This window comes from Melospiza melodia, chromosome 1 (genome assembly GCF_035770615.1).
Source record: "Melospiza melodia melodia isolate bMelMel2 chromosome 1, bMelMel2.pri, whole genome shotgun sequence".
In the NCBI taxonomy this organism is placed as follows: Eukaryota; Metazoa; Chordata; class Aves; order Passeriformes; family Passerellidae; genus Melospiza; species Melospiza melodia.
Window position 1 is genome coordinate 109490160 of NC_086194.1, and position 23140 is coordinate 109513299.

General features: G+C 43.2%; 2 protein-coding genes across 2 annotated transcripts; one reads left to right on the forward strand and one right to left on the reverse strand.

The window, feature by feature from the left end:
- Positions 1-1246: 1246 nt before the first annotated feature.
- On the reverse strand, positions 1247-16314 carry SDHA (succinate dehydrogenase complex flavoprotein subunit A). The gene is made up of 15 exons (XM_063164186.1): positions 16228-16314; positions 13457-13543; positions 13015-13176; positions 12104-12247; positions 11808-11972; positions 10569-10717; positions 9293-9417; positions 6903-7071; positions 6138-6333; positions 5167-5338; positions 3731-3849; positions 3256-3367; positions 2561-2691; positions 1925-2038; positions 1247-1590 (listed from the first exon to the last, which is right to left on the reverse strand). Exons 1-15 carry the CDS (start codon positions 16297-16299, stop codon positions 1504-1506), a joined length of 2004 nt encoding a protein of 667 aa, XP_063020256.1. The 5' UTR covers positions 16300-16314; the 3' UTR covers positions 1247-1503.
- A 76-nt stretch (positions 16315-16390) lies between these two features.
- CCDC127 (coiled-coil domain containing 127) lies at positions 16391-22161 on the forward strand. Its single transcript, XM_063164199.1, has 3 exons — positions 16391-16896; positions 17208-17336; positions 18589-22161. Exons 2-3 carry the CDS (start codon positions 17216-17218, stop codon positions 19260-19262), a joined length of 795 nt encoding a protein of 264 aa, XP_063020269.1. The 5' UTR covers positions 16391-16896; positions 17208-17215; the 3' UTR covers positions 19263-22161.
- The last annotated feature ends 979 nt before the right edge of the window (positions 22162-23140 follow it).

The following is a 23140-nucleotide window of genomic DNA, read 5'->3' on the forward strand; positions in this document are numbered from 1 at the left end:
GGGCGGGTCCGCCCGGCCTGGGAAAAGCCGGGAAACCCCGCCTGCCCCGGGCGAAGGGCAGCGGGAGGAGCGCTGAAGCAGCGATTTCTGCACGGGGAGCGGGTGGGGGGAGAAGTATGAGCTCGTTCTGGTATACTGTAGTCCTCTTAAAGATTATAAAACCTTATTCTCGCCTTCGTAAGGACAGTCAAGGCTCCTTTAATAAAAAATGCTAAGTCAAGGTGCAGCCCCCTCCTTACTTCCCGCCCAAGAAGGCAGAGCGCTCCGACGTGCTACATCCCGGTGCAAAGGGCAGAAACCCTTCCAGAGCGAAAGAAGGTATGTTCCATTTTCCCACCCACCAGCAGCAACATTCTAACACTTCAGGTTTTCCAACATTTTTTTTCCCAAGAGCAGCCAACATTCAGCTGTTAAGAAAACAATTTTTTTGCCTAACATGGAGAATGCTTCACTCCATTGCAACCTGCATAGGTACCCTTCAGTCCTACAAGAACTGTGTTATTCACAGAAATGCTGCCAGAAGCTGCTCTATTAATGCCTTACAAGTTACATCCTGGCACTAAAAGCACACTGAATTTGAGTCTTGCAAGCTTCAATTTTTAGGCAAATCTTCTGCCCCTTGGCTCCTCTGAGAAGAGACAGTTTAGGAAATACACAGGGCATGCCACGAAAATGGCTTCAGAAATTCCAGAGACAATACAGATTGGGTAACAATATTATTATTTAGATTATTCTATAACAGAGGAAGTAAGTGAAAGTCTCTTTTTTCAGTCACTAAAACAGTATGAGAATGAAAAGTTGTAACTACTACTATAATATCATTCTTTAAGTATTACTTTAAGTCAGCAACTAAGATGCTTAAGTCCCCACATGACAAAATTCAGCATCTCCATCTTGTCTAAAACTTCTGCAATGAATAGCTGGGGTTAGAAGGCATCTCTGGAAGTCACCTAGTCCAATCCCCCTGTGCCAGCAGGTTCACCTGCAGCAGGTTGCACAGGATCACATCCAGGCAGGCTTTTAGTATCTCCAGAGGAGATTCCACAACCTTTTTGGACAGCCTGTTCCAGTGCTCCACCACTCTCAAAATAAAAATCATCTGCCCCATAATTAGATGGAAGTTCCTGTGCTTCAGTTTGTGCCCACTGCCTCTTGTCCTCTCACTGAGCACATTTTTTACTCTTAAAATATGGAAATAACTATGCATTCACAATAAGAGCTTTGTAATTATATAAAGATCAGCATATTGAAATACAAGACTTGCAATGACTTTATTTAGACACATTTTGTGTTTTTGCTGTCCCTTTTGACAGATGAGTGAAAGAACATAAGCTGTTGTACATTCCACTTTTAATAAACGTACAGTAAGCCACAGCAGAATACAAGCTGGGGAAAAGTTTTGTCAGCATTTTCCATTCAGTGCTAACACTATTTTGGTTTGCTTGTGCTATGCTTATGTACACTGGCCCCTCTGGGAGAGGGCTTCAAGTGCAATGGAAGCTGCTAGTATGAGCGGATGGCTGGTGGGACAGTCTGGCAATCTTCCTCATTCAAAGTCTTGTCAATCACCGGTCTGTACTTCAAGGTAACCTGAAGTGAAAGGGAATAAAGAAATTCAGGACAACAAGATTAAAGAATGAGATCCAAAAAACCCCAACAGTTAAGATTTCTACAGGGTCAGAATTCAGTTCTATCTTTGACATACCATAAAGTTGCTCCACTAAACACCCAACAACACGTTTTGTCACCATTAAAAGAAAAAAACTTTTGAACTAGTCTGACACAAGGGGAAACACAATTCCAGCTCAAATAGCAAAGTCACTTCCCAATGATCAACAGTGCAGGATTATCACAATTTCCAAGGCTGTTTATGAGAACAGCTGTTAACAGCAAAAAAGATCCTCAAGCACCAAGCTCAAAGTACCTTCCCAGTTGGGATATCCACGTATGACAGGGTGTGCTTTCTCCAGTGCTCCTCAATTGGCTTCCGCTTTTGGCCTTCGAGTGGCTTAGAATAGTCAAACTCATCCACCCGTAACTAGGGAGAAAATGAGATTAGTACACACCAGAAGCTCTATCTGCAAATCACTCTACAACCATGAGATCAGCTGCATTTCAATTCAACCTGTAACCCAGCATGTCTCTGAACAGACAGCAAGCTTTCTCTTCACACTGCCCATGTCCAATTTGAAATGCTCAGCTTAACACGGGCTCTAAGGTAACTTTCCTTGCAGAGGACAATTATTCTGTTTATGCATCTTTACATCCTGCCTATGCATCCATGATATTATTACTATAGTCTTGATTTAGAGGTCTCTAATCACTCGTATGTGCACACAGAGCAACTCTTTTCAAGATCATTCCCAGTGTTCCAGGTGTTGGTCCTTTTATAAATAACAAAAAAGAGACAGAGCAGAACAAATAGGACCCAAAACAAATACTACATTAATCTTAACACTGAAGACTGTATTTGAAGATGTTACAACTTTAAAATAATCCATCTGAGGGCACATAACAAGGAGATTCAATCCTCCATTCAGGCCACAGAAAACATTTATACCTTATAATCCTCTCTGGCATGGGCACCCCGGGACTCTTTGCGAGCCTCAGCACCGTAAATGGTTTGCAGAGCACAAAGCATCAGGTTCTGCAGCTCCAGGGTCTCCACCAAGTCAGTGTTCCACACAATACCTGGTAAAATATTAAAACACTATGGAAGATGGTCTACAAACAAGAGAAATGGTGTGAGCGAACCATAGGTGCATCATCAGTTGCACTTAAATAACCAAGTTCTCTTAAGATCAACAGAATCTGTTGGCAGTATCTGTCTGCATTGTGATCTGCTCAGCTGGAGAATGAAAACCAAGTGTTCAGCCTACAAATAGTTTTGCTATCTCTCTGCAACTCCCAGCTCTCAGAAGATTCTGACAAAGTTCATCATTCTTCCTGGTATTTGGATAAGTTCACATCATGTTCTGAGGGCAGTTTGTACCCTACACATGTAAATCCAATGTCAGTCTCTGCTTCTTTGAAAGATTTTTCAACCAGAAAACAACTGCAAAGGTTAAGTATTTTACCTGACTACCATGTTTAGTAAGAAGGTCTCCAGAAAATATTTTGAAAGATTCAAAATGGTCAAAATTTTCAGCCAAAACTTCAAGAAACACGTTAGGTTTACAGAAAAAAAAAAAAAAAAGCCACCAACACTCTTCCTGGAGTACTCTGGGCAAGGTGTGTTCTTTGCTATCAAATTACCTCTGTCAAAAGTCTTTAGATGAGCCAGATCACCATAAATCTGGCTAAGCTTCTCACAGCCTTCTTGGAGTACAGAACCAGTACGAAATACAGCAGCATGGTTTTGCATTGCCTGCAACACAGTCAAACAAAATCAGTTTGATATGCTGCATATGAAAGCATGTAACCTCCTTAGCTCCAGGAGAGCTTGATACAGAGCTGTTCTGAGCTCAAACTTGTCTGCAGCCTGAAAACCCCACATTCTTCCATTCACCCCAAACAACTGAAACACCACTCTATTATACAGCAGGTAAACTACTCAAGGGAATGACATGAAGGGAAGAAGGAATAAACAAGTGATATAACCTTTGCTGCACACAGAATCTTCTCACCCACTTTTTTTTCTGCATGGCAAAGTGCACTTTGGCAAGTCACCAAACCCCAGAGCTGCCTGCAGCTCGTCCCACCCTATCCCTGAGAGCTTCCCCAGGCTTACCCTCTGCATGTTCAGTCGCACTTCTGAAGTCCTGATGCTTCCATTAGCAAACCTTAACTTGTCAAGATTAGCAACTGACTCTTCACCAGCATTTGGTTTAATGGGGGGAACTGGCTCTCCTAAATAAGAAAATTTCAGTAAGTTCGGTAGTCAGGCCTGGGTTTGGTTTCTGGCAGTTTCAGACACTATCAATTACTAAAAATCAGATTTAAGTAAAACATAATCTGTTTTCTTCCTCTGAGGTGCACATTAAGTGTAACTTTCCTGAAGTCCCACCAACTGTATCCATATATTTAAAGTTCTCAGTGGAATATGAATCCCTTTCTTTCCTACAACAATCATTAAAGATTTTATAGGTTTGGCAAAATTCTGCTGTTCATTCCTTCAAAGCAGCATGAAAATTCTTCTAAACTATGGAATAAGCCCATGATCCTTACCACCTACTGCTGTGCTTTCCTTGTCTCCTCAGTCTCAAACCTCCCACCTTTTCTTGGATGTGTAAGGGACCAGGAGCAGTCAATAAGCCTGGCAGTTAGACATGGGCTCTGCATCTTGCCTCTAATACTGGAAGCCACAAGTTACTGGGCAACAAAGCAAACACAGCATCGTACCAGCACAGTTCACCTCACATGTAGCTCTGCACTCAGATTAATAAACCCTCTCCTACAATTTCTAACTCTAAAGAGCCACAGAAGGATTAAAAAAAAAATGTCGGCACAAAGCCAGACCAAATAGGCACCGCAAGATCTAGGCTGATTCCATGAGGAATCATCAATCTCAGCAGCTGGTGCAGTTTGGACATTAAGCAGTAAGAAAACAGATGACTATTTGTGAACTCCAGCTGCTCTGGCAACGTAACTGCCACATCCAGTATTTTGTTGGGGGTTGGAAGGGAGGGCTTGCTTCTTTGTTTTCTCAGGTCAACAATTGTGTCTGAACCAGATTATTTTAAAATATATAAGATTCAGCAATGAGAATCCAGTGAATGAGATATTGCAGTTTTTAGTATTCCTCTCTCACCACTTGCACATCAGTCCTTCTTATAAATAAGTCAGCAAGGTGGCAGCAAATTTCACTACACAAAAGTGCCAAGTGTAAGACAGATTACATTTTGATGTAGAAGATGGTGCAGTATGTAGAAAATATAGTCTTCACATTCAATAGTCTGTGTTAATTTGTCAAAAATCATAACTGCTGTTGCCAACAGCACTGGCCCAATTCTAGTTTTCAAAGGATCAATTACAAAGCAAATAGTAACATCAAAACATTTGCCTGGCACAGAACATGCCTACCAAAAGCATAAACACCGATTTCTTCCTTTTCTAACAAGTAAGAGCCTATGAGTATCACTCTAAATTTGAATCAGGCAGAAACATCTCTTTGTTGGGCAGAAATTACATCGTAAAGGCAAATGTCTCTAGCAAAGTGAGACTTACCAGGCTTGCATGTACTTGCAATAGTGAGGGCACAAGCACGACCGAAGACCACCAGGTCCAGGAGGGAGTTTGCTCCGAGTCGATTTGCGCCATGGACGGACGCAGAGGCCGCCTCCCCGCAGGCGTACAGGCCAGGCACCACCTTGTCCTGTCCATCCACGTGTGTGATCACCTGCCACGGCACACACGCTGTACTCAGCCATGGAAAACACCTGGACACAGCGCTAACCTCCTCATCTGCAAGGGCCACGTGCATGGAAGGGTGGGACACAGCCACCTAAAGTTTCTTCTGCCTCTAAACATGGAATTACCTTAGCTCTAAAGGGCAAGGAGAAATGTATGCAAATACATAGATTTACATCTGTATGCAAATACAGACAGGGCTAAACCCCAAGGTTTCCTTACATATTCTTATGAAGAGTGCATAGTTCTGTTTCACCACAATTCTGCTGCAAGTCAGAAATGCAGTTTGATCTGCACATGCTTCTAAGGCAAAATTTTACACTGAAATTTAACAAGTACACGAAGAGAAGAATTCAGGTGACACCACCACATTGATTTCCAACTACTGTCAGTTGGAGAATCTGCTTTGGTGTTTAGATTACATGAACTACAGAGAAATAATACACATTAACTCATGCTACAGAATGCAACAGAAGCCTACTTTGATCAATGCTCAATTCTATTATTCTCAGTTCAACTAACAGAGAATTATTGTCAGTAATTTCATTTTAGATGTTTCTTGGAACTCCCATCTCTAGATGGACTGGAACATAGTTATCAAGTTATTCTAAAAAACCAAAAAGATTGTGTGTTTTAAGTACTCTGACATCATTATTATATTATTATTAAAAATTGTACTAATCATCCTCACATTTATAAAAAAAACATTCTTAATGCTTTTCTACTTGGAAAGGAATTTCCTAGTATGATGATGAAAATACAGCCCAAAAGTGACGTGTATTCCTCACCTGTCCCTTGTAGTTAGTGGGAATCCCTCCCATATTGTAGTGCACAGTAGGCAGGACAGGGATAGGCTCTTTAGTGACGTCGACTCCAGCGAATATCATGGCTGTTTCAGAAATGCCTGGCAGACGGGTGGCCAGCTGCTGCGGGGGCAAGTGGTGCAACTGCAAGTACACATGGTCCTTTTCAGGACCACAGCCCCTAGCAAAAAAAACCCACTGGAATACGTAACAGGAATTTACAAACACTAGTAGCATTTCTAATCCGCTTTGTTCCATTTGTGAAAATAAACAGGTCCTTTTTCAAATGTTATCTGACAAAAATTAATATCTAGCATATTTAATTAGACTGTGGCACTTGGATGAATTGAGGCCATTTTCCAACCCTCAGCTTCCTTTTCACAGAATTGACATTATTTAAGATTTTCAACTATTACATCTCTGCAGAAAGATGTAAAACTTGGTAATCAGCCAAGAGAACAGCACCACATTATTTTGTTTGTAGTAAGAGCATATACATTAAGCTTGTCTGAGCAAGTGTCTCTAGACACACTGAATTCAAACAGGAGACTCTTAACATCATCTGTTCTCTGTCAGTATCATTAGGAATTAACAAGAAAGATTTTCTGCCTTACACACAGAGATCAGCTTAACAGTCATTAAAGCTCACTCTCAAGAATTACCATGTGCTTATCAAATGAACTATTGCACTTCACAGTCTAGCATGACTAAGAGTTCATTCTGCAGCTTTGTGAAGAGCATTTAACTAACCTTCCTTCACGGATTTCTATGGTCATGGAACGAGACACTACATCCCTGGAAGCCAGATCCTTGGCAACAGGTGCATATCTCTCCATGAATCTTTCACCTTGACTGTTGATCAGAATACCTCCCTCTCCACGACATCCTTCTGTGATAAGGCAGCCAGCCCCATAGATACCTGTTCAAGAATGAAAACACCATCAAAGGAGGTTTCTCCACACAGCTTCACAATCAGGATGAACACTGAATAAACAAGGTCTTCTCAAAGCCCCTGTTTTATTTTATTCCACCATAATCATACATCTAGGAACTGTCCCTCAAATGCTGTTACTCCTTTTAAACACTCTTTCCAAAAGGTAAGCAAGTTGATTTGAAACACCCACAGAATTTCAAATATTAAAACTGGAAGTGATCTGCACTTATCAATATATCAGGAGAATTTTATTAAGACCTTGCAGACTTTCAGCAATTATTTTAAGATTTTTAATAAACCAGAAGTTAATTATTTCAAGGTCCATTTGCTCATTGTTGTTCCCTCTTCTGTGTTGAAGTAGTACAAGACAAGGTGGCTTCAAATCCCACGGAACATAAGAGCTTACTTGGCATCCTTTTATTTTAGAGAAGGAAGGCCTGTCTGTTATTCTGCAGCATTGGTCATCACAGAAAACAAAAATGCAAACTTAACTCGTGCACTTCACTTGATAATTATCTTAAAAGCTACAGAATTATCATACAAGCAGTGAAGCTTATTTAACCAGAAAAACTTTAAGACCAAGGGAACATTGGATCTCTATGATATAACAGTAACATTGTAAAATTATACAAACCATTTACAAAAATTGCATCATGAGTTAAAATGAAGCATTTAATTAGCTACAAATCTAGTTTGTGATCACTGTTATCTACAGTTCAGATAATGATCACATGCTAGAAAACCACAATTCTATATATATACATTAACTTCAACTACCTCACTTCACTGAAGGTGCTAGTATATAATTCCCTAACATTTGCACCTATCCCATTGCTATTGTTTCTAACATGAAACCCCTTAAAATATTAAGGACAATGGAAATGTAAGTTTAAGAGGTAGTTTCAGCTTGTAATCATAAAACCTCTTCCTTAGTATTGTAAGGACAACACCTCAAAATATTACACACTGGTCTTTAAATTAGAACAGTTGAGACCTTTCCCACATTACAGGTCTTACTTTCGAATTTATATTCAACAACAGCTGCAGGCAAGTCTAAGCACATGTCACAAGCAACTTCTCAAATGCTGCAGAAAAGTGGAAACTGACTTGAGCCCATCATGCTTGAGGTGACATCATGCTGGTAACCTGTCTCTAAGTGGGGCTCCACAGGGCTCTGTCTTGGGGCCTGTGCTCTTCAACATCTTCATAAATGACTGGGACACAGGACTCTAAGGGATACTGAGCAAGTCTGCACACACTGCAAAACTCAGAGAAGTTGTTGATTCCATCAGAGGCAGGGAGGCCCTGCAGGGAGACCCCAACAAATTAAGAGGGCTGGGCAATCACCAGCTGCATGAAGTACAGCAAGGGAACTGCTGGATTCTGCACCTGGGATGGAGCAACCCTGGATGCATGGACAGACTGGGGAAGGAGATGCTGGGAAGCAGCATCATGGAAAGGGACCTGGGGGTTCTGATCAAAGGCAATTTGAACATGAGTCAGCAGTGAACTGGCAGCCAGGAGGGCCAAGCATGTCCTTGAGGGGATCAGGCACAGCATCAGCCAGGCAAGGGAGGGGATTGTCCCTCTCTGCTCTGCAATGGGGTGGCCTCACCTCCAGTGCTGGGGGTGTTTTTGGGTGCTACAATATGAGAAATACATTAAACTATTGGAGAGCGTCCAAAGGAAAGCAACATGGATGGTGAAGGGCCTTGAGGGGAAGTTGAATGAGAAGCAGTTGAGGTCACTTGGTCTGTTCAGCCTGCAGGAGACTGAAGGGAGACCTCAGTGCAGTCTGCAAGTTCCGTGTGAGGGGAAGAGGAGGGGCAGACACACTCATGGCTTCCCTGTGGTGATCAATGGTAGGAACCAAGAGAATGGCCTGAAGTTGTGTCAGGGGAGGTTTAGATTGGATATAAGAAAAAGGTTCTTCACCCAGAGGGTGGCTGGACACTGGAACAGGCTCCCCAGGGGAGTGGTTACAGCACCAAGCCAGATAAAGTTCAAGAAGTGTTTGGGCACTGCTCTCAGGCACATGGTGTGATTCTTGGGGTGTCCTGTGCAGGGCCAGGAGTTGGACTCGATGCACCTGATGGGTCCCTTCCAACTCAGCATATTGTGTAATTCTGTGACATTTTAAAACAACATAAAAAATCTGTTCAACTCATTAAAAATAATGTTGTAAGCACTATTTCATAGTCGATACCTGTAGGGTGAAACTGCACAAATTCTAAGTCCTGGCAAGGGAGCCCAGCTCGTGTGACCATGGCAGTGCCATCACCAGTACTGGTATGAGCAGATGTGCAGCTGAAGTAAGTGCGGCCATACCCACTGCAGAACACAGAAGTTAAAAAAGAATTAACAGGGAGAAAAATTAAAACATCACTACAACATATAACTAGCTATGCTGTTTGCACAATAGTGGAAAGGGTTAATAAGAAAAGAGCTTAAGTTTTATCATCTCCTGTAGTATTTCAGCCAAAAGAAAACAAAACTGGTTTAGCTCAGTTTTGCTCAACCATACTTGAAGAATGGCTGGTGATAGAAGGTTGAAGAAAAAGAAAACCAATGCCAAAGCAGGATTGTAAGGTTAATATCAGAAGCCTTTCTGCCAGAAAAAAAAAGTATTATCTCAGAAAGTTCTCTCAATCCATACCATTCAGTTTCATTTGAACAATCACTAGCAGTTTTATAAAAATAGCTTATAAGGATGGTTTAGATTGTCCATATGGTCCTGGTTTTATATTCTTAGATTTAAAAACTTGGTTGTCACATATTCCATGTACCTCAAAGTACACAAGCATGAAAAATACATCAGAAAGACAAATTATGCAGGCAACCTTTTATAAATTAATTTATAAGTATGTTTTTCACAGATGCATTTATAAATATTTTTCATATTGAAATAGACAGGAGAGTGCCATAAGAAGCAGAAGACTAATGCATATAGCATTCTAACAAACATATACAAACTTTGCAACCCAGTAATGTTAAGTTACACTCATAATAAGATAATTTTATCCTAAAACAGTTAGAATTACAGTGGCAGTACTTTAATGAAATAGAATCTCTGGAATTTTGACAAAAGCTGTTTCCTCCAGGAAATTCAGAACTCTACAGACAGACATGTTGGCAGCATTGCCAAAACGTCTGTTTTAAACAGCATGTTTTAAAAATTGAAAACCATCTGAATCATGTATATTACTGTTACACATTCTTACTTAACATCATTGTTCTAGAATTCAAAGTTAGACCTCATACCAAATTTATACTTGGTCACAAAATTAACATGTGCCTTTTTCAGAGGGAATGACTGAATTCAGTTATATTCCTCTCAGTGTAGGGGGAATGAACCTACACATTATGTTCTGACATTGCATCTTCTCCACACTGAATCCAAACACATGTCCAAGCACAAGCACACAAACTTCCAGCTGCTACCACTCCCCAGTTTTGGTCCTTCACCACAAACGTTACATTACCCAGTGGCAATGACCGTGTTCTTTGCCCTAAAACGATGAATGGTTCCATCTTCAATGCAGAGGGCAATAACACCACGGCATTCTCCATTCTCCATGAGCAAGTCCAAGGCAAAATACTCAACAAAGTAGCTTGTATCGTATCGTAGAGACTGGAGGAAAATTACAGAAGAACTTTTACTGAGGAAACCTCTCTTCAAAACTGTCAATGCACATGGGCTCTATCAAGATAAAAAACATCCCCACCAACTCTCAAGGAACACAGTTTCCTCATAACAGTTTATTAAAGAATTTGTTAATTAATCTGTTCTAGCTTTAAAAGACACAAGTAGTGGCAAAAGCACTGAATTTTGAGCAGTCAGGAGCTAGGCAGCAGGACTTGTCATTTCAGTCTACACTTGGCAACACATCAGCCAGCAGCAGTGCTGCACTTCAGCTCTCCCAGAGAAATGAGAAACACCTCCAGGAGCCCAATAAACCAGCAGGAGCAGCAGGCACCGAGTCAAGCATTCTTTCATGCCCTCAGGGATCAGAGCAGTGTTTGGCAGCACAGAGCATTTGTATTGCAGCAGCACACACACCGCCAGCCTGGAGGAGAGCAATTAGCTGGCTACCAAGTAAATAAAAAACAGTAGCTACCAGGTACTTGGATTGCTGGTTGCAAGCAGCTCACCAACATTTTCAAGCAGCCAGCACTTCCCTCAATTATGGTTTGTAGAATTAACAGGCAGACATGCTGGAACACTAGTCACTTATTTGCCACAGAATAAGCTCAGGAATGCACAGGAGGCCTTAATTCATTTACACCTTGTTTCCCCCTCCTCCCAGTTTGAAGATGAGTGAAAAAAAAATGCTAGCTTGTACCTCTTTCAGAGTTCCCCAATGCTGCTGGGTCAAATTTTTGAAAAAAAAGGGCTTTGGGGCAAAGTTTACATAAATTCTCATTGGGTCTAGTCAACAGACAAAAAGTACTAACAGTGCAGAACTAGTCCGGACCACAAAGGTGACACTGTACTAATGTACTAATTAGCATCTATTGTCTTCATCCCTCCACATTGCCTCAGGAAGGAAGATAACCCAGAACTCCTATAAGCCATTCCCTGGAATCCTCACTTGTATGTGACCAGTTACATGTTTGGTTTAGGTTTATCTTTTTTCAAACTTTGGGGGGAGAAGGGGAAAAAAAAAATCAGTAAATGTAAACATAAAAACCCTAACCAAGTTAACTTCACAACTGCTTACCCTGCCATACAGAGTATGTAAGAGTGAATGTCCAGTCCTGTCTGCAACACAACAGCATCTGTGGGCCTGTCCTCCTTTTCCAAACTGAAGACTCTGTCCACCAAATGCACGCTGATAGATTTTTCCTTCTTCAGTTCTGCTGAAGGGCATCCCGTAATTTTCCAGCTGTTGAACGCAAATACAAGCATCAGAAACTCTTGGGCACCACAACAAACGAGTTATTTTAAGGAGATCTCCTTGGAAGCCAGCCTGTGTTATTTATAACTACAGCTGACATCAAATCCCACGAGTCTCACCTCTATCACTGCAGCTGGGGCTTGCTCAGTCATGTAGTGTATGGCATCCTGGTCACCCAGCCAGTCCGACCCCTTCACCGTGTCATAGAAATGCCACCTCCAGTTATCATCCTCCATGTTCCCCAGAGCAGCATTGATACCTCCCTGAAAATGAAAACCCATTTTCCTGGAATTACATTACTCAAATACAGCTTTTGTAGATTTACCACATTTCCATTAAAAACCACATACCAGATATGCTCCTGTGTACAAGAACTATAGTCAAGCCAGATTTACTGTGGCTGTGAAACTCCTCAGTTTCACAATGGCTTGTCCTTCTTTTTTTCTGTAATGCAGTGAATCACAGCCACACTTCAGGCAGAGAAGCAGCACTGCATTTTGGTAATGTTTAGAAATGGGGAAGAAAAAAGAGGCAGTATAATGAAATAAAAACATAAGGGGAAATAAAGGTTTTAAGAACAACTGCAAGTGAGATTAAAAAAATGTGTCTTGCAATGGCATTAGTTTGGAAGCAAAATGAAATGTACCTGCTACCTAATATGAAGTCTGGCAGTTACAAGTTCATGGTTAAGCTCTTATGATCCTGGAGGTCTTTCCCAAACTTACAGATCCTGTGATTTTATTAAATACTACCCTCTAAAAATGTTTCAACTAAATATGAGATATTTATAAATAAGGAGCATGGCCTTGAAACAAGATGTTCAGGTGTCCCATTCCTAGAAGTTTTTAAAGACAGGTTGGATAGGCTCCTGAGCAATCTAATCTAATGTGTGGAATCCCTGCCCATGCCAGGGCCATTGGAACTGGGTAACACCTAAGGTCCCTTCCAACCCAAACCATTTTATGATTACATCCAAATCAGCTTTCTGACAGCAGGCATTTTTTAAACATTGCTCTGCCTCATTTCTCACCTGTGCAGCAACAGTATGGGAGCGGGTGGGGAACAGCTTGGTAACACAGGCTGTGTTAAACCCAGCTTCTGACAAACCAAAGGCAGCCCGCAGACCTGCTCCTCCTGCACCCACAACAACTGCATCAAACTCATGGTCCACTACTGGGTATTGTGTAGAGATCTGGAAAAATAAATCACTTTGTTATGATCAAAATAGTTCAAGGTAAGTCAAAAAAGTTTCATAAAAACACAAGCAGGATAGGTATAATGTTGTCAACAGAGTTTTGCAGCAATTGCCACATCTGAAATACTCTCTTGCTTGGAAACTGTCATTAAAAAGAGCCACACACTTCAGCACCTCAGTCTCACAAAGCACCTGAACACAGCACTCCAGTAAAAGCCTCATGCCTGTGAAGCACTGAGTGCTTGAGTGAATCACAACACGAGCAGCACAGACGTACCGAGTCAGACACCTTGGTGGAGGCGTTTTTCTTCCCATACACTGTGAAGTGCAAGGTCCGTGCGGGAGCCTGGCACGCTGCTGGCCACTACGGAGAGAAACCAAGAGAACATCATGGAACAAATGTTTCCACAGGACAGACTTACAGCACTCTCAGCTACCCCACACTTATGACAAATCTACACTCACCCCTGGTAGCACACACACAAGAGTATTAATGGATTTTACAGCTACCTGCACTGCAGTTCTGGCTTTCCTATAATCATGCTATATAATCAAAAAAAGGTTTGACTGATGAGAGAACAGCCTGCAGTTAACAAGGTGTTCCAGACTATCCATTATGGACTCCAGCAACAGTGACCAGCACCTCAGACCTGCCTCAGGCTGCATCCACAGAAGAATGTGTCTGCAATTAATGCTGAAGTATTCTCGCGGTTCTTTCATAATTAAGCAAAGATGAAGCTTTGTGGGAGCCATGGGAAGTAATGGAAAATTATTCTCCTGTCAACTAATCCTCAGAATTTGAATTATTTCAGGTGGTCATAGTACTGAAAATTAAAAAAGGCTGTAGGGAATGCTCTTCCAGCTGACTGTTGCTTCAAAAGTCCGAAAAATATTTCTCTTATTCTTTATGAAATTAGTGGCCAATTTAGAACTACTTATTAATACATAAACTTAGCACAAGGATGCAAGTTTTACCCTTCCTGATGTCACTTCCTACCCCCTGACTTGCTCAAAACCAAACCAACAAACACCACACCCAAACCTACTGAGTATGCAGTCTTTGCTTTGATAAGAATTAGTCTCCACCTCTCCAAGGTATCAGAATCTGGTATTCCTTCTTCACACAGTTCAAAAAACAAGCCTAACTCAGCATGTATGATTACTGAGAGCAGCAACACACAGCCACATCAGGGACCTGTCCAGTGACATCAGCACGTCCCTATTTGAAATATAACCTAAAAGGCACTGGAGTGATATCTGCAGCTGTTACATTCATGGTCCCCACTCTACAATATGCTTACAAGTGCCTCTTCCCTCCCCAAATGTGCACCTCTTCCAGAATCTCTGAAGTGAACTCCAGTACACTTTCCTCAACCTAGTTTTATCATTTCTCATACCAACTTCCTCAAAGTTATCTTCTTGCATAACAGCAAATCTACTGCGTCATCACACTTGCTATCTCTGGTTTCTGCAATCACCTTGGAAGGAGATCAGTTCCTATCACCTATTCACAAGGAGCTCCACCAGTACTCTGCTCCAGGCAGCTGCTCTCTCCCTGCTCCACACTGCTGAGCTACCAGGCTTTTCAAACAAAAACCCACAAAGCAGAAAAAGATGTCACACTACGTCTGAAGGAAACACTGACTGCAGTAATCCTGATTTTTTTAGGCCATCAGGAAGATCATGGCCGTTTTAGAAACAAAGGTTCAATAAAGGCCAGCTCACTGCCACTTAAAATATGGAGACACTCTTTAAAGCTTTCCCTCTCTCTGCAATTGTCTTTTCTGCACTTGCTTTGTAACACAAGTATAATTACAGCCCACTTTTGTAATCCCAAGCTTGTTATGGGCATGCAGGATGAGAACAGTGGGAAGAAACTGAAAACTCCCACCTGACCATGGAGAAGAAGAAGCCTTCATGCACAACTTCCATTTCCTAACACAAACCTGCCAGACTCCTCAGCAGCCCTTTCTGGGCACAATCACCAGCCCGGTTCAAGCAACTCAGATATACAGTGAGTATACTCAGTGGGAAGTATACTTCCCACACACGTCCAGAATCACAGAATGCATTAGGCTGGAAAATGTCTCTGAGACCATCGAGTCCAAGCAATGACCAGACAGCAGCACGTAAACTAGACCATGGCACTAAGTGTCACATCCATCCTTTCCTCAAACACTTCCAGGAATGGTAACTCCACCACCTTCCTGGGCAGCCCATTCCAATGTCTAGTCACCCTCGCTGTGAAAAAATTCTTCCTGATGGCCAACCTGAACGTCCCCTGGTGCAGCTTGAGGCCATTTCCTCCCTTCCTGTCACCTCTGCCCAGGCAGTTGTAGGGAGTGATAAACCCTATAATCCCCCCTAAACCTCCTCCCATCTTCCAGGCTTAACACCCCCGGCTCCCTCAGTTGCCCCTCACAGGACTCGTGCTCAGAGCCTTCACCAGCTTCACTGCCCTTCTCCGGACTCGCTCCAGCACCTCAATGTCCTTCGTGAAGTGAAAGCCCAGAACTGAACACAGCACTCGAGGTGTGGCCTCAGCAGGGCCGAGTACAGGAGGAGCACAATCACTTCCCTGGTCTCCCTGTGCGCACTTTTGCCCATACAGAATAAGTCTGCGGCGAGCTTTCCATGCCGGAGCTCGGACCGCACCTGCGAGGCTCCCGCAGGGCGCTTCCCCAGCACATCCCATTCCCGCTGCCTCCCTCAAAACCCCGCCAGGGCCTCAGGCTACGGCGCTCGCTTCCCGAGCCGGGAGGCGCGGCCCAGCCATGCCCACAGCCACCTACTCCCAGGAACCTGCCTGCCCCCCGGACACGAAATGCGCGGTCGGTGCCGCTCCAAAATAGCACTGGAGGAACCGAACCTGCCGGGGGTGGGAAGATCACCGGGCGAGTCAAGGTCACGGAGGAGACAGCGGAGCCGGGCCGCCGCCGGCGGGGAAGTAGGACAGGAATAAGGGCAAGGACAGGGACAAGGACATGGACAGGGAAGAAGGCATGGACAGGAGAAAGGACAGGGAAAAGGGCAGGGACAAGGACTCACCGCACGGGAAGCCGCGGCCGGGCGCAGCCAGCGCTTCGCCAGCCCCCGCGCAGCCGCCGCCGCCGCCGCCATCACGCACCGCAGACTCGGTGTGGGGAGGGGGGAGCGGGCGTGAAGGGCGCACGCGCGGGGCTCGGCGGGACAGACCAACAGTGCCGCGAGGGGGAGCCCCGCAGAGCGATCCCACCCCGCCCAAGAGCTGCGTGATGGAAGATTAATAAACAGCTCCTGTTTCGAGGGTAAAGAACGTTTTTTAAAACTCGAAAACTACAATTGTGTTACTGCCGTTATTTCTCCCTGGTGATCAACAATACTGTAAGATTCAGCCTCTTTGACTCTCTGACAGCGCCTGAAAGTTTGCGTAATAAACAGGCCAGAATCATGAAGTTGTGGGAAAGACCATTTGGTTGACACGAGATTCGGACAGAAGGGTGAAGGAAAGACCGTACTGTCCCTCTAGGACAGAAAGCCCGCTCGGCAGCTCCAGACGGCGGAATTCAGATGCTGCTCACGGCTGCCTCTGGCCCTCGGCGTTAATGGAATAAAAAGCGCCCGGCAGGGGCGGGGACGGACGTCCGGCAGCACTCCAGGCTCGGGCCAGCCCCGTTGTTGTCCACCCCCTTTTTCTCCCGGCTGATGGGCCGGGCCGGGAGGGGGCGGGGCCGACAGGTGAGTGGCAGCGCCAGGGGCTCGCGCACTCCCGGGCTCCTTCGTGGGGGTCCCGCCGTGGGGGGAGCGGGACGGGAACGGGAACGGGAATGGGAAAGGGCACGGGAGTCGGAGCGGGGATGGGCCCGGCGCGGTGTGTCGCGGCCGGGGCTGCCACTCATGGCGCGGCCAAGCCCCCAAGTGTCGGGGCCGCCGTTCGAGGGGCTGGGGCACAATTCCCAGTCCCCCAGCGGGAGGAGGCGGTGGCGGCGGGAGCGGCCCCCGCCCCTCTGCGCGCTGCTGAGGCCGCGTCTTCCCTCTGTGCATCGCAGGTGCCTTCATGAATAACTTAAATGACCCTCCCAACTGGAACATCCTGCCCAATCGGCGCGATCCCGGCGGTGACGGCAGCCGCTGGAACTACGCCCTGCTGGTGCCCATGCTGGGCCTGGCCGCCTTCCGTGAGTAGCGCTGGGAGCCCGGCCCCAGGGGCTCCTGGAGCCATGCCCCGCCTGGGCACCGCCCCTCCTTGCCTGTAGCGCTGTACGCAGCCTGCGCTGTGGGTAGCGCTAAGGGATAGACCGCCTTTCACTCTGAGAAAAATGCGTATTTTGTGATTGACTTTTCGCAAATACTAAAATGAATGTTATATGCGTTGTGTTAGAAAGTAACGCTGTATTAATTCTCTTAAGTAGTGCGTTAAATATAGTTTTAGGTTATAAAAAATGTTAAAATGGAAACTATGCTGTGCAGGATACTTATTTTAAAGAAAGGACTTGCAGCGAGATGGCAGCCCCAGGACAACTAAATCTTTCAGAGAAAGAGAATTCATTGCTCTCTTATCAGAAGAAACTAACTTCTTCCCGCCTCGAAGGCGCTGTTAGGATTCAGAGGAAGAAGCTGACAATGACCAGACAGAATCCTGTATTTGAATGAATTTATGCATCATGTATGAAGTGTATGAATATGCTAACAGGCTATTGTTTTTAAGGGTTAATCCTCTGTTAATGTGGATCCTGATCCTCTAGTCCTTTTTCGGGTTTGTGATGCCCTGAAAAAGGTACCTGGACATCCGTAACTCTTTGTCTCTATTGTCTCATATTGTCCTAATTCAAATTGTCCAAATTACTATGTCCAAATTACTATTACTCTAATTGTATTACTATTTTTATAGCCATTTTATTACTATTAAACTTTTAAAATTTTAAAAACAAGTGATTGGCGTTTTTCACAACACACAGAGATGAATCCATATTTAATAATATGGATTAATAATATTTAATATCCAGTATACAAAGCTCTCTCAAGGAAAATGGACGCAGGATGTGCTGGAGAGCCCAGAGATAACAACACCAGATGTTGGTGATGTATTTATTTACTGGGCCTGGAAAGTTCTCCATGCAGTATCCACATCGGAAACCTCCAGTTTGTTTCTCCATTACTTTATTTTCCTTCTCTAATCTAAGTAGTGCCAGTGTAGACGATAAAAGAGTAGAGGTATTTTATTTCACAGAAAGCATGATCATGTAAAGTGACTCACTGTGAAATAGGGACCATAGAAATACATTTTGTGGGGACATGTAAATAGAAGCGAAGGGCAGGAAAGAAAGTCTTTTTACCACTTAGTAGCTTCATTTCAGGCACAGCTAATTAATCACACCCCTCACTGTTACATGTTACACTTGCATCTGAAATATTATTTATGTGTGATAGGTTGGATCTGGACCAGAGAATGTCAGAAAGAAATAGAAAAAGAGAAAGAAGAGTACTACAGGAAAGAGTCAGCTTTACAACGAGACCTTGAAGGCAAATACCGGGATATAATCACGGAGAACCGCCGCGCTGTGGCTCACCTGGAGGTGGAGCTGGAGAAGGAACGCAACAGGACCCTGAGCTACCGGGAAGCGCTCGTGTCCCAGAGCCGCAAACTGGTGGAAGAGAGGAGGCTCCTAGAGCAGGAGCAGGAGAAGTTGGAGAGAGAAAAACAAGTCTTTTTGCACTCTGGAGCAGAAGGTTCCTTGTACCAGAGTTGCCTGGCAAAGGAAGAAGAGTGGCAGCAGAGAGCCAATATTTTACTGAAAGAATTTGAAGAGGGACTGAAGGAAAGACAGGACATCTACTGTAGTCTTGTAGTACCCAGAAGTCAGAGACTAGAAATAGAGAAAAATCTGCTAGTTAAAGCAGCAACTAATCCTGTTGCTGTGTCTTTACATGTGGAGAGTGGCTTACAAGATATTTTCAAACATGATAACTACTGTGGCAGTGTGCTGAACAGAACCAGAAGTCAAAATGGAAAGCTTATGTGGCTGTATCTGAGATACTGGGAACTAGCTGTTGAGCTGCAGAAGTACAAGAGGGTGGAAAAGGCCTTGCTAGGAAAACGCTAAGTAGGGGAAGCAGAGGGATTCCATGTGATCCCCATGCATGGTAGGGACAATCACAGTTGTAGTCCGAAGCTGTTAAACTCTTCTGCTGTGTTGCCGTCTCTCCTCCTTGCACTTGTGTTTGCATGGGATGTGTGCTGTGCTGGTGCCTTTCCTCTCACTAACAGCAGATGCTCTGGTGAGCTGTGCATGCTCCTGAACTCCCTGAGAGTGTGTGTGTTGCAGTACAGAGATATGCCAACTCCCCACGTGTCAGAAGCAGCAAAACAGAACTCAAATTAGAGGGATTTGCCTCGTTGATGGTCACACTCAAGCAACAGAGAATGGTCATTTGTCTCCCCAAGTGTGGTAGCGTGTTGTGCTCCTTATCTCTGACATTTTACATGGTGTCTCAACACTGTCTTTTTTATTACTATTATTTTCTAAAAATGTGTTTAAGCAAGACTGATTTTGAGGCAGGTGTTTGGGACAGATGGTGCTGGAGCCACCTGCGTGACATGTAAATCTTTCATGTCTGTGGGTTCAAATATATAAATATATATATATAAATATATACATATATATATATATATACACACATATATGTGTGTGAATGTATGTGAGTGTGTAAGTGTATGTGGAAGTATTCTGAGGGTGGAATAGATTGATCATGTTTCAGACTAGTCAGTCTTGCATTGTCTTCCAGCTTGATATACAAATAGTGCTTTATGAATGAAACATCCAAAAGATGCTAGTTCAAATAACACATAAAGAAACAGATTGATGTCTCATTGGCACTTGGGATTCATTATCAAATTCTAGGGAATGTATAAACTGAAAGTTATATTTTCATATATTGGATATACCTTAAGAATACTTCTTTTTTTCCTCAGTCAAGATTTTAGTTGTAACCCAAGCATGTGCCACCATTATGGATGTCCCTGTGCTGCTGCTTCTGCCTCTCAGGGCACTGGCTGCCTCCTGGGTTGCTTGCAGGAACCTCCTTGCACCTGGCTCTGTTCCTTGGGCAGATCCTGTTTGTTATTTGCAGATGGGAACATAAATGCAGCCTGCACTGGTAGCCACTGCTCTCTCTCCACCTGCCTCCCTTCTCCCAGAAGTGAAGTACATATCCTTTTCTGCAGCTCTGGAATTTTGTGCTTGTGGTTCACCACTTTACATACACATGGCCATGAAAGCCTACAGATACACAAGCTTTGTGAGCTTTTAAGAAAGGGAGCTTTTCAATTTAGCTAGTAAAATAAAAGAATTTGGTAAAAAATAAAATTATAAGTACAGTGAAATAATAGATTTAAAAATAAACATTAAGATTAAAAAATCCCACAACAAACAAAGCTTTAAAACCAAGTGCATTTCAATTTCTTAGAACTTTGAGTATGCTTTGGGTCCTTTAGCAGTAGGAATCACCTTTTTTCAAACGTGCCATGTATTCAAAATAGTAAGAACTTTTTTCTTCTCCCTTTCTAATCCTGTCTTAGACCTCAAAGGGGCAGTGTTTACCCTTGTGTTTATAACATCTAGTCTTCTCTGTTACTTGACTTTGATTAGTGCTGGTAGGTTGTCAGCTCATTAATTAGCAGTTTATTATTTACTGAGGGCTGGACTTGACAAATGTGTTTGCACTAGGCAATCATGCAGAACCATGGCTTGGAAGCAATCCAAGCTAAGTGAATGCCCATCTTCCTGCAGTTGTGGAGTTTTCTCTTACTGTTTTCTCCTGGTTTCATTTTAGTCTGAGCACAGAAGACAGCAGATAAATCTTTTGAAACAGTATGCACAACTTAATCCAGTTCCTAAGTAGAAATACCTAACATGAAACAAAATTCCTGAGCAGAATAGATGATTCCCAACTACTCGGTTTTCCAGTTGAGGTTTTGCTCACCTTGATAGTACTAATTGTACTGTTGTGTTGACTTATTAATCCTTTTTTCATTATGATCTTTTAATGCAGTTTTAGGAGACAAATTTGGAGGAAAAAAGAGAGATCACAAACACCAGAATGTTGTTGGCCACAGTTTGTCAGGGTACCAAGCATATTTGGGTTGGGAGATGAGAACACAACTGAGTTGCTAATCATGTGTGATGCCCTGAGCCGAGCTGCTGCAGCTGGACACAGGCACACAGTCTGATTGCCCAGGAGAACAAACTAGTTTGGATAACAGCCCATGTGTAATTCCTTCAGGATGTGGGCTGTGGCACACTTCACACGTCCCTGCAGGCAGTTGAGCTGCTCAGCTGACTGAGAGCAGACAGTGAATCAGTGCCAGTGTATTTGAGATTGATGCCTTGAATTTGTGTAAGTTAGCCTTAAAAGATCAAAAGTGTTATGCTTTTTCATTTTTTCATAGTTTGTTATGCATTTCACTCAAAATGTTTAAAGAAAATGTAATCAAGGGTAAAATACTGGTTTTTCAGTATGAATATGTACATTCAAGCCTTGCACACTTGAATGCACAGGGCTGGATGCAATGTAGTAAAGGTTTGGTATTCACTTTCTCTTTTTTAGATGTGTCACTTATTTGTACAGCTAATTGAACTATTGTTCATGGACACTTTGAAGATCATTGTGTCAAGACAGACGGGTAATTTCAGAAGGCTTTTTAAAAGTGTATAACTGATTTAGAATCACTGGTCTTGTTAGTGTCTTCCAAAACTCATGTTTATGGAAATGCAGTTTATTTTTGAAATGTTCCCCCTTTGTAGGTTGTTATTCTGAAAATTCTAATGTAAGTTTTGTCTTGCCCAGCACTTGTTCTGAATTGATTAATAGTTTGGAACTGCCCATATACATATGCAGAATGCAAGAATAATTTGTTTTCAAAGTATTTAATGAACTTATTTTTATTATAAAATTGTCACTCAGCTATTAAACAATAACAATTAATAAAAACCTTTAAATATTTCTGCACTGTTTTATAACTTGGGCAAGGTGGGTGGAAGAACTGGAATTTACTACTTTATTCAGACTTTCCAAATTGTAAATTTTTTAAATTGGCATGTAAAAAGTTTTGGTCTTGGTGCTGAGAAAAGAATATGTTATGAAGTTTTTTTCTTAGGAAAGGACACTGTTAAACAGGTAAGTGCTGAGCATTAACTAAAGATGTGGGGTTAAAGGTGACCATCCCTCTGAAAGACTGGGGACATTCCTTCAACAGAATATTGTGTAGGATATTCTGCCCTCCTGCAGAATCCCTCAGATGTCTCATTCTGCATGTCAGCTGCTTTTCATTTCCATCACCTTCCTGCTCTCTGTGAAGAACTGCAATCCAGCTGCTCTAGGACAGCGTTCAGACACTCTGGAAATCCATCCTTGTTCTGTAATAAAGGATTCTCAGTCTATCTGTATTTGGCACATTCTTCCCCATCCTCTGGCTCTATAAAGCCTGGGTTTGAGCACTCCTGTGTGAGGATGAAAAAACTGAGTGTTCCTCTATGGAGGATACAAGGCAGAAACAGTGGTCAAGGGTTCAGGTACTGTGGTGAAATCAAAGATATTTGAGTTATTGCTGTGAAAAGAGGACGCAAGTTTATAGTTGCAGTTGTGATGCAGCTGGATATGAAGGCTTTGCTGGTTTGCATGCCAAGGGCCACATTTAGTGGGCATTAATTTAATGCCTGGTCCAGGAGCTTTCCCTGGTCACTGCCTATCTGAGACAGCAGATGGATGTGCTAAGTGACTCACTGAAATTTAGCATAGCCCAGCAATGAGGCAGGGGCCACTTCACAGCAAAACAGCTGAGTGATTGCTGCAACAAAAACTGAAGGTAAACTGAAAGTAAATGTGCTTCTGGAAACAAGGAGTCTGTGGATGAAGAGTTTGGGGAGGGCTGGTGGATTGTGAGATCAGTGATGTCAGCTGTTGACAGTCATGCACCCCAACA

Coding starts and splice junctions, on each gene's coding strand:
- SDHA (XM_063164186.1), bottom strand. CDS start 16,299: ATGGCGGCGGCGGCGGCGGCTGCGCGGGGGCTGGCGAAGCGCTGGCTG. Junction 7,072..9,292: donor TGTGCAGTTTCACCCTACAG/GTATCGACTATG, acceptor ATTCTTGAACAG/GTATCTATGGGGCTGGCTGC. Junction 6,334..6,902: donor ATAGAAATCCGTGAAGGAAG/GTTAGTTAAATG, acceptor TTTTTTTGCTAG/GGGCTGTGGTCCTGAAAAGG.
- CCDC127 (XM_063164199.1), top strand. CDS start 17,216: ATGAATAACTTAAATGACCCTCCCAACTGGAACATCCTGCCCAATCGG. Junction 17,337..18,588: donor GCTGGGCCTGGCCGCCTTCC/GTGAGTAGCGCT, acceptor TATGTGTGATAG/GTTGGATCTGGACCAGAGAA.